The sequence below is a fragment of the Rutilus rutilus genome (genome assembly GCF_951802725.1).
Source record: "Rutilus rutilus genome assembly, chromosome: 6".
Taxonomy (NCBI): Eukaryota; Metazoa; Chordata; class Actinopteri; order Cypriniformes; family Leuciscidae; genus Rutilus; species Rutilus rutilus.
Genome location: NC_140214.1, coordinates 29,808,489 through 29,820,245, shown reverse-complemented (window position 1 = coordinate 29,820,245; position 11,757 = coordinate 29,808,489). Strand labels below are relative to the sequence as shown.

At 36.4% G+C, this 11,757-nt stretch overlaps 1 protein-coding gene across 1 annotated transcript; it reads left to right on the top strand.

The window, feature by feature from the left end:
• The first annotated feature begins 2,704 nt into the window (after positions 1 to 2,704).
• asip2b (agouti signaling protein, nonagouti homolog (mouse) 2b) lies at positions 2,705 to 6,166 on the top strand. Its single transcript, XM_084412598.1, has 3 exons — positions 2,705 to 2,939; positions 4,500 to 4,576; positions 4,806 to 6,166. The coding sequence occupies exons 1-3, from the start codon at positions 2,792 to 2,794 to the stop codon at positions 4,989 to 4,991; spliced, it is 411 nt and encodes a 136-aa protein (XP_084268724.1). The 5' UTR covers positions 2,705 to 2,791; the 3' UTR covers positions 4,992 to 6,166.
• Positions 6,167 to 11,757: the final 5,591 nt, after the last annotated feature.

Sequence of the window (11,757 nt, the reverse complement as noted above, 5' to 3'; positions counted from 1 at the left end):
GCTAAGCTATCGGCGGCGCTGCCAAACTAAAACAATGCATGCACTGAGACAAAAATGCGTTTGCCCACCTATCTAAATGTAGGAAAGACGGTGAATAAGCCCTATTTCAAAAAACGGTGGAGTGTTCCTTTAACATCTCATTGTTTTACATTTTTCAAAATCCTAAACCTTTAATCCCTATAGGATTAAATGGAGAAAATAAAGCCATATCAGTCAAATCAGACTTTTGGATCCCACTTTCTGTTTTTCATCTTTTCTTTTTGCAGTATCTAGGTGAAGCTGGCATGTCTTAACATACACCAGCCACTATTACAATATACAACCTTAGCTGTTGGTATAATATGAGAGGTAGAATAAAGCACACAAGAGTTATGGACACAAGAGAATAACTTGAGTACAGTCAATTTTAGTCCACTTACACAAAAAAATGCTGGGTTGTCTCAGCCCATGTTTGGACATGTATGGACAAAACCAACCGTTGGGCTTAAAATTTAATATACATTTTTTAAATCAACCATATTTGTCCATATTTGACCCAAAATATGGGTAGAAACAACCCAGCATTTTTGTTAGAGTGTAGCTCCCAAACCCTTAGATGTAACTAAGCTCTATATCAAAATGCATTTTCTTGCGAACACACTTCTTGTATTTTAACCTAATCAAGTTTATGGTGGAATGTTGATTTCAGTACTCATCATAATTCATTAATAATTCATCACTCTGAAGATTTTATGTACCCTGACAGAACCGCACCATTCAGTGCAAAAAAGAAAGAAAAAGTAAATGATGAAAAAAAGTGAATTTATCTGTGGAAGATTTGGCTGAAACCTGCAAAGTAAATCACTTTTAGTCAAAGTTGAAATATCATGTTATGGATTGGTGCATAGTATCCATAACTCTCAACAGGTTGCATTAAAAAAGTGGGAACAAAGATTTATTTTGCAATAAATTGGAGTATGTGCTGTTATATAATATTAGAAGGTATGCATTGGATTTAAAAAAAAAAAAATGTTTGGATCTCCAAATAAACCATATAGCTAGCAATACCTATTATTTTTCTAAGACATTATGATCTAAGACAAAATTCCAGGATATATCAGAATTTATTAAGCATTCTGAATTAACAAATACGTGAAAATATGAAACAACTGTTAAACTCAAAGGCACAACAGAACTACACTTCCGGTCTGTTTGTTATTGGTGCGTCACTGGCAGCATCAAACTTTGAAGATGCTTTTCTGCAGCAAGGACTGGAAAACTCATGAAGGGGAAAAAAAAAAGCTTCAGGAAAACAACATTCTGTAATCCGGACGAGCACTTGGAGCTTCCAGGACGGTGACCCAAACAGACAGCAATTTTAAGGTTTCAGAAGTTTAGTGTCCTGGCGTAGCCCAGTCACACCCAGAGTCCGGGTCCAATTGCGCATCTGTAAAACGACTTTTAAGAACTGCTCACAAACAGTCTCTGCGGAGACTGATGAGCTGGAGAGCAAACAACTCCAATGTCAAAACATCTGGCAAGGCTGTAAATGCTATAAGGTAATCACGTTTATGATCAAGTAACTTAGGAATCGACTTGTATAAATGGCTATCAACACTCTTAAAACCCCTCTGGTGCTCTTCGGTCATTATTAACAGAAAAAATCTTCGTCGGAATGGTAAGAAACTTGGTAAAGGTTTTGGCATTTGCTGTGTGAACACACACACACACACAAAAATCATGGATATGATTTGAACAGGTTAAATGGTCCTGAAAAAAATTACCGCATTGGAAACGAATGGGAGACGAATTTCGCCTAGTGGTGAAATTTTGGTACTGCGGCCAAACAAAATCTTACTGGAAGCAATTTTTTTGAGATATCAACCTCAAACACAACTTGTTTAGATTTATAGATTTATGGCTTTGCAGTATTTTTGCACATTTTTCATAACAATTAAAGAAAAAAAAGAAAAGAAAAAAACTTTTTAAAACTTTTTTTTTTTCACGTCAGCAATGATCTGCCAAGTGTCGTTTTTGTAAAGAGATCAAACTTTTAAGTCTGTGCTCTAAAGCATTCAAGATTTACGACAGTTTAAGTTGGAAATTAAAATTTGAAATCAAAAAATGAATAAAGGTATTATAAATACAGCGTAAATATCATTTAGTAGCCTACCATAAAATCCCCCCAAAATATTAAATATTTCATAAAATATGAACATTATCGAACTAAAATATAGTACATTAATTTCATTGAAATAAAAGTAATTTATTTAAACAATAAATCGTTGACACGCAAAGAGCACCAGAGCGTTAAATATAAAGGTTCCGAAAGGGTGTTTTTGCAGTGATGCCATAGAAGAACCATTTTTGGTTCCCCAAAGAACCTTTCAGTGAACAGTTACAGGCTCCTTTATTAGTGTGATCGACATTTTAAAAGGCCTGAAGAACCTTTTCCCACAATAAAGATATTCCCGCAATAGAAAGGTTCCATGGATGCTAAAAGTTATGGAACCATAAATGTCAAAGAACCTTTATTAAAAGGTTAAAAATGGTCAGAGTGTCAGATTCTTTTATTTTTATTTTCTATGCATGGTAGTAGACTAATGATTGATGATTGACAACACATCACGACCTTGTCTCGGTGTTTTCTTCTTCTTGAGCTGAATGAGGAGTGATCGTGTGGGCGTGCATGAGTTCTCGCTTTATAAACGCATGCGAACGGGCTTCAACACAGACCTCAGTTGTTGAGTGATCTCTATGAGGACAGTCTAACGCCAACCTGACACACCTAAAGACTCCATTTGATCGGAAAATGACGACGGCAATGATGAAAGGATGTGTGTTGTTCATCTGCTTGTTCTTCACAGTTTGTCAGTCCATCACGTGCGAAGCGAACAGGATAGATGCGCGCAAAAAACACGAAAACGACGTGGGGCACCACAGCTCTTCCATAACAACAGGTAACACATATTATGCAAAAATTGATTTAAAATGAATACAAATATATTCATTTTACCAGCAGCCAGCATTTAAACCATTTTAAACCAACAAATAATATTCATTTTAGTATAGTTAATGTTTAAAAATGTATGTAGCCTAGTTATAAAAAATAATTATATTGAATTATAAAATAGGAAGCCTATATTTTAATTAAAAAAGAACAAAAATATGATAATTTAACCGGTATCCTAAAACCATTTAATATTTAATGTATTGTAGTCTAATGATAGTTATATACTATAATGTGTATAGTTGTATGTATCCAAATATTATAAAAATATAATAAAATGAATAAAAATATAATAATTTAACCAGCAGCCAGCATTTAAACCATTTTAAACCAACAATTAATATTTAATTTAGTATAGTTAATGTTTAAAAATGTATGTAGCCTAGTTATAAGAATAATTATATTGAATTATAAAATAGGAAGCCTATATTTTAATTAAAAAGAATAAAAATATGATAATTTAACCGTGTCCTAAAACTATAATTTAATATCCAATGTATTGTAGTTTAGTTATATACTATAATGTGTATAGTTGTATGTATCCAAATATTATAAAATGATATATTGAATTATAAGTATTTATATAATAATGTAAAAAAGAAATAAAACTAAATAGGTATAATTTAATTCAAACGAATATACATATAATTAACAATTATTTATAATAATTAATTTAACCAGCAGCCTAAAAAAACAAGAAATATAAAAATAAACAAAAATTTTTAATAATTAATTATAATAATTAATTCATGCTGTACCAATAATTTATGTAGGCTATATGTAGCCTATATAAAAACCAAAATGTAATATTAATTTTAGTGCAGTGATAGTTACTGTTTTATTATGATACTATTGTTACTATTTTAAATATTATATTGATAATTATAGCTATATTAAATACATTATAGTATTTAGAATAATTGAATACTTGCATAATAATTTTTTTTTTTTTTAAACATTATACACCTGATGTGCTTAACTTGAGGTATTTAGATTCTTTCTTTGTATTGCATTTGTTAAGATTAATCTGGTTTGCACATTTTTTAAATGTTTTGTTTGTGTGTGTGTGTGTGTGTGTGTGTGTGTGTGTGTGTGTGTGTGTGTGTGTGTGTGTGTGTGTGTGTTCCCCTTGACAAAACACCTGTTTGATGCTTCATAATTTACCATGCCTTACTGATCACATGACATTAGGTCATTCACTCTGCCACCTGGTGACGTGTTGGTTTTCACATGCACTGTGATCAGGCCAGTACAACATGCTGTTCAAACACAAAGGCTTTTTTTCTTCTCAGGGATTTGCAGCTACCGTCAACGTCACTAATGAGCTTTAGAAGAAAACCGATTTTTTGTCGCATTTTTTCACACACAGTCTCACCATTCAATACACTGCACTCAAAAGCTCCAGTGAAAGACTCATTGTTTTCAGCAGGCGTCTCATGAACAGGCTCGCCACCTGGGCAAAAAACAATATATAAAGTCTTAAACCAGGGCCGTCTGTGTGTCCCAACAGGAGTGTGGAATCAGGAGAAACCGAAGAGACTCTTTGCCAGGACTCGTTATCTTTCTCAGCAGAGAAATCATGTGGTGGTACGTTATGTTATTTAGGGGTCTCCTAAAATGTGGACCCTAATAAAACAAACACAACATTGTTCAAGTGGACTGATGCACATCTGTCCTTTTTGCAAGAGCAACAGAGTAATATTCCTTCTTGGAAATCGAGTTGATCCTTTTTATATTAAAACCTTGAGTTAATAGAAACGTATTAGCAGTTCTTTACTCTGTTGATTGGTTTCTCATGAAAGCATGTGTCCTCCAGAGACCTAAGCCCAGGCCGGAGGCGGATTCTCCAGCCCAGACTCCAGCGCGGCGCTGTGCCGGTCTGATGGAAAGCTGCTCCTCACTCACTCCCTGCTGCGACCCGTGTGCCTCCTGCCACTGCAGGCTCTTCAACACCATCTGCCACTGCTGGAGACTGGGACACCTCTGCCCCAAGAAGACCTGATGACCCTAACACACACACACACACATATGTAGACCTGATGACCGTAACACACACACACACACACACACATATGTAGACCTGATGACTGTAACACACACACACACACACACATATGTAGACCTGATGACCGTAACACACACACACACACACATAGACCTATTGACCCTAAACAGACACACAAATGCACACACACACACACACACATATACACACATATAGACTTAATGACCCTAGTGACCCCAAACACACATGCGCAATTTATAATGTAAGGTAATGGCAACCCACTAGTAATGACTCAAGTGTTACTACATCCTTCTAAAGGAACTACTAATTATTTGGATCAGTATTGTAAAAGTGAAAAACATGATAACTACCTAATATTGATTGAAGTCAGACCTCTTGAGATTTTTGTAAGATTTTGAATAGTAATTCCTTCTGATGGATTTGGTAACACTTTAGTCATTACTAGTGTGTTTCCATGATCTTCACTTTAGAATACTCATCCAAATTATTATTAGTTCCTTTAGAAGGATGTAGTAACACTTGGTTTATTACTAATGGGTTACCATTACCTTATATTATACATTATGCATTATTATTAATTATGAACCTGTATATAGTAGTTTTTAGTAGTCTTCAGTGAGGAATGAAAAATAGTAGTTACTGATCAGCTAATAGTGAACTACCTCATTCAACTGAGCGCTATTACTTACTAATTCGTTAATCAGAGTTTCTTGTTAGTTAATAGTAGTTACTAGAATGTTAATAGTGTGTTACTCATTTGTTCCTGTGTAGTTATTCATTAATGAAGGAACAGTATTCTAAAGTGTTACCAATATTTCTTGAAGTTTGATGGTATCTTGCTATCAGTTTCCAATAGTTCATCACGCAAAACCATTTTTTCTTAATGGTTTTTGATGATGACGGCATCTATATAATTTGACAAGCTTCTGCCAAGATTTTTTTAAATAATGCAGTTTGATTACAACCTTTGACCTCATAGGAATATTCCATTTTCAATAGAACTGGCATTATGTTAATTACAACAGAAATTATTTTGACTCATCCCTTGTTTTCTTTAAAAAAAGGGCACTTAAAAAGGAAGGGAATGAAGACAATTTTTGGGAGGATTCAAAAGTAATGTGGAGCACTTACATTAAAGTCAACATGAAATCAAAATTGACATTTTTTTTAATGGAATATTTCATATATATATATATATATATATAAATGTATGTGCCCATCTCAATATGTGCCCATCTCTCCTCTGGTGACATGTTTTCTGATGTGAGGGCGGGGCAACCTGTCACTCACATGAGATCAACCAATAGAAAACCACAACTATCCAATCAATTTCCATAGGACAAAATGAACTAACAATGATCAATAGTATTTTTAGTAATGACTGTTAACAAAGATGAATACATTTCTGTATTGCTCATTATCAGTTAATGTTAATTAATGAATTCACTGGACTTTTTATTTAGCATTTAGCAAATGTTTGTTCAGAACAGACCTCCAGATCCACCAAATGAGAACCAATGCTATATATCACACAAGCATCTGTGCACCGACATGATTTACACCTTCTGATACTGCTAGCATGCCGTGGATCATGACATTTAACTAACTGTACAGTGAATATTTAACTACCATGTGACTTGAGTTATTCGCTCTCTTTTTGCACCATGACACCATTGTGACTGCTTTGCCAACTGGAGATGCTTTTACAGTGAACTCTTGTAGGATTCATGCTGGCAAAGTTACATTTTTGTTATTATTCTCAGTATTTTTCAACTCTTGTCAAGCAAGGGACATATCTAAGCTAAACTGTTTAACTTGTACAGAATGCCTAAAAAGCTAAGTCAAGTCATTTTAGGTGCAGTGAATGTGAAGTCAATATATCCTCATACTGCAGTCTTTACAGTAATAATACGTTTTAAGATGTTCGTCTACTGTGATGATTACACTGTCATATGGCATTTTTCCATGTTTCTGATTTCTGCACGGGTAAAAAAAAAAAAAAAAAAAATGTTTATGTGGATGTCAAGCAGACGCTTTACTGCGGATGACAAGCTTCTTTGAGAAAAGTTGCCAGATAAGTATCATCATATATTTCTATCCACTGTCAGGTCATATTGACTGAATATTATTGTGGGGAAAACCGTTCAATGTGCTCTCTACAAAATTCTTTTTAATAAAAACATTTAGAACTGCAGTTTGCAAACTTTACTTTCCTCTATTTTGTTCTTCTAAAAAGCTCTGAAAAGGATCTGTGATTTGGTTTGGTGCCAAGACAAACCCCTAACTCTCCCTTGCATAGCCTATATTTAAGCAGGTCTTGATTTATCTCAAGTTTTTCAAGTTTGTCTTCAAAAACAAAGGGCTGTGCCCTTCCTAGTGTGGATATGAACTCTTGCACATTATGTATAATAAACTGTTGCATCAGTGGATGATCAGAAACAAATGAATAAAATGCTGCAAAATCCAGTCCTGCTTTATTGCGGTACTTAATCAGATAAAGAAAGTGTATGAATCTCCTGAAAAGTCAAGCTTCTGATTCCAGCCAAAGTACGTGGTACATTTATAAATCTGTAGCTGTTTTCGGCTAAGCCACTAAGATCCATTTAAATCCTGCAGGTGTCTTGTATATAGTAGTGCTTTATGCTGTATTTTAATAGATGAGGCCTGTCATATTTTTTATAAAAGCATTGTGATTATAATCACTGACATTTGTGCATAAAGCTAAAGTCAAAAGTCTAAAGACAAAGGTGCAGTATGTAATATTGAGAGCTAGTGGTTGAAATGGGTACTGCAGTTTAAATTGGAAATATTGGAGAGAGTCGTTTCCGCACCCTATCCTCCTCAGACTCGACACTCACGTGGGTTTCCAGATTGAGGACACGCAACAGCAGCGAGCACAAATGACAATGGAAGGCGAGGAGAAATACACACTGTGGGCCCTATTTTAACGATCTGAAACGCAAGTATCAAACGCGAAACGCAAGTAACTTTGTGGGCGGGTCTTGGGTGCTGTTGCTATTATACCGGCGGGATAAATGACTCTTGCGCCCGACGCAAATCTAAAATGGGTTGGTCTGAAGTAGCTACATTACTCATAGGTGTGGTTTGGGCGTAACGTGAAATAAACCAATCAGAGCATCATCTCACATTCCCTTTAAAGGTAGGGTAGGTAATCCTGTTCAGAAACACTTTTTTTTATACTGGGTGAAATGGTCCTTCCATCCTGATAGTAGTCAATACATTATGTGTTTAGAAAAAGGAATGAAAAAAATCAGACCTCTGTAGCAGCTGCAGGACAGTAAAAACTCTGACCAATCACTGCCATTCGGTGCGAATGTAAAGAACCAATCAGATGCCTTCATGTCTCGTGCCCGAGCCCCACTGCGCACGCTGCTCTGCGTGCACTCATCACATGTCACCGTTCCCGGAAATATTCAGCTCAAAGCACCTGCATATGCAGTCAGCGAAGGCAAACAAGGCAAAAACTACTTCCTCGGACCCTGCCCGCACTCTTGAACGACCTCCTCTGCTTCGCCCTCAACCCCGGACCTGTCCTCGAACCGACGCTGCGGTACTTGTCTCCGGACTCGGAGTGTACGTTAGTCTTCATTAGAGTCAACAATGTTTTCATCATGGAAACTCTTACATGCAAAACACCGTATATGTTATGAATCTTACACGAAATTCACCTTCATCACAGTGTAACTGATGGTAATGGAAAAACGTGTATCAATGCAACCTGTTTTTAGTTTTGCCTTATAAATATAGCTCGTTACCGAATGAAACTTTACCATTATCGATATGCTAGCTTGATAGTGAGTACTAAAAGAAATCTTATTTGTTTATATTCATAGTGATAAAGTTAGGTATTTTATTACATGTGATTCTGACATGATGTCACTGTATGTACTGCGCTCCTTCCTCTCCACTCGTCTCAGGTAATAAATGCGTCTTGTTCCAGCCTGAGCGTTTGGCGTCGCGCGTTCATGTGTTTTGGGGGCGTGGCTTTGGAAGGAGCTCAGAAGGGAGGGGGTGGAGTGAATGGAAATAATGAGCTGTGTTTATTGCAGATTAAAAGGTCTACAGTCACTCGATTTTTATATTTTCTTTTTCAGAGTACTTACATTTTAATTATGTATTGGTATATAAAGACAGTTTAAACAAATTTGGAATGTTTTTTTTTAGAAAAAAGATTACCTACCCTACCTTTAAGAGCAGACGCGCTTTTTCCATGGCGGATTGCTATTATAACGGCGGATTTGCCAGGCGCACGCCAGGAGTGGATCACAGCCGAGGAGACCGACGTTCTCGTCAGGGCCGTAAAACACAGAGAAGTGACATTGGGGATGGAGAAACACACCCCAATTAACTTCGGTTAAACAGGCGTATGATAATTTGGGTAAATGTGTAAGCTAGATGTATGCTTTTATACTAAATTGTCTATCTATCTATCTATCTATTGTAATAAAGTATGATTTGCAAAAATGAAAACTGCTGCTTCTGTGTAGATGAGAGAATCAAAGTGCATGCGCCATGTCATGCCACGCCATTTGGCATGCCAAAGTGCACACGCTACATTGATTATGGCCAAGCATGCACCCTTAAAATAGCATATGAATAACATGTGCAACGCACCACTGACTTTAGACTAGGTGTTTCCTGGTCAGTGGCGGAAATGTTTTCTAAACCTGCAAAATAGCACCAGGGAACGTTTGCGCCGGAACACGCCGCCTCTTTGCGCTGAACCGCCCCCGGGGAGCGCAAATGCATTTCCTAGTTTACCGACGTGCGTCTGTGGAGGGAAAAGTCTGCTGTGCGTCGGGTGCAAAATAGGAATGATACATGCGTCGGTGTACAAAGTCAATTGCGCTGGGTGCAAGATAGGGCCCTGTAAGTTGATGAGTTGATTTATCCGCGTTTGAATATGCTCCCGTTCATAGAGATTTTTAGATGATGTCGAGGCTTTTCAGGTCAGGTAGAATCTGCGATCTCTGACCTAGTTTGTTTGCTGGCTTTCATGGCTGCAATACGCTGTGTTTTCCACCAACTGGCAACCCGGGTGTGTCGAAATACTATTGGATAAATTGGCAGCGGATGGGATTACACAGACCAAAACAAAAACAGACATTCCCACACGGAACGCACATTTCAGAGTAAAATAATTGGCTGTAGAAGTGTTTTTCAGAGAAACAAGTATGAACTCAGCATGTTTCCTAAATATCTGCCAAAATACTATGGCATTTTTATTCTTTAGTAAAGTCCAAAAGTTACATACACACCTTTAAATGGAGATATTACTTAATTAAAGGGGCTATATGTAAAATTCAGAAATTCCACCAGTGGCCGTTAAGTGAACTGCAGCCAGCAACTTTTTGAAGCCCAAAGTGGGCGGAGCCGGCCATCGCCATCTTGGTAGCGCATCACTCCCAGATAAACGAAAATGGGCAAAAAGGCGGGATTAGCTGAGGTGACGTGACGGCTAACAGACAGCAGACAAATGGCTAGTAGTGACAGCAGCGGCAATCCACCAGTCACTCAAGTGGCCACGCCCTTAATTATGCAGAACTTTAAGGCTTAATATAATTTAAACAGATAAGTTATAAAAAAATTCACCCCCCTCACAGTTTTCATGAAGGGCAAAATTAGCTATATATATAGACCAAAACCACTTTTTGCATCAGGCTGTAAACACATTTTTTCCGCTATAAAGTTGGGCATTTTAACATGGCTGGTATATGGGAATGGCTCTCGTTTGGAGCCTGTCGATGAATTGCAGTTTAAGTCACTTCCGTGTTAGTTTCAAGAGAGAGACAGGAAGGTTGTCGCTTTGGTTTGCAAATGTGAACTCCAGAACACTCCGTGACGCGATTTTCCCGCCAAAAACGTCCCGAGCCCTTCACAAACAAATCAGTCTACAGGCTTTCATAGACAGCCGGGGAAGGTCTCGTTTTTTAAGTTTCATTACAAGCTGATCACACATTGGCAATAAAAGCGATTAATACATGGAAATTCTTACATATAGCCTTGCATATACTTTGATTGTTGATAATAAAGCATGAAATGCAACAAGTGTTAAAAGAAAACACAAATCAAATATTTGTTGTTGTTGTTGTAGCCTACAAGCAACAGGAATAAGATCTTACAGAAAGAAGTATACTTCAAGTTTGTTTTATTAAGTAAACTTAAGCAAAGTTCAAGTGTATTTTCCAAGTATACTTTATAGTTAATATCAATTTGTAAACTTGCAAGTGTACTATTTCAATAGGCCCACTTCTTGCAATTAAATTGGCCCATTTTTTATAAGCGAATAGGGTAAAAAACAACAACAATAATAATAATAATAATAATTATCACCATAATCACAGTAAATTAAGACAATTGATTTGTTTTACATGTTTTGTTAAATGTGAGGCATTAACTATTTAAATATTCACTAATTCGCATACATTTCCAGAACAGAAAACTGAACATTGGATAAAGCCAGGTTCAGAATTCTTGTTTCATTTAGTTGATATATTAAAGGTTTTTACAGAGGGGATTTTGGATTTCTTTTTTTATCACTCCATAAATCAGAAAACAGCCAGAAAACAAATTCATTTTCACCATGTTTTTAAGAATAAAGTGTTATATAAACCAGGTGAAAGATATATGAAGAAACCCATCTGTAAACCTTCAGAATATGGATTGAAATAAAATGGTAAAGTTTGGTGAATGTAAATGCTGCCAAATTTCAGTGCAGGAA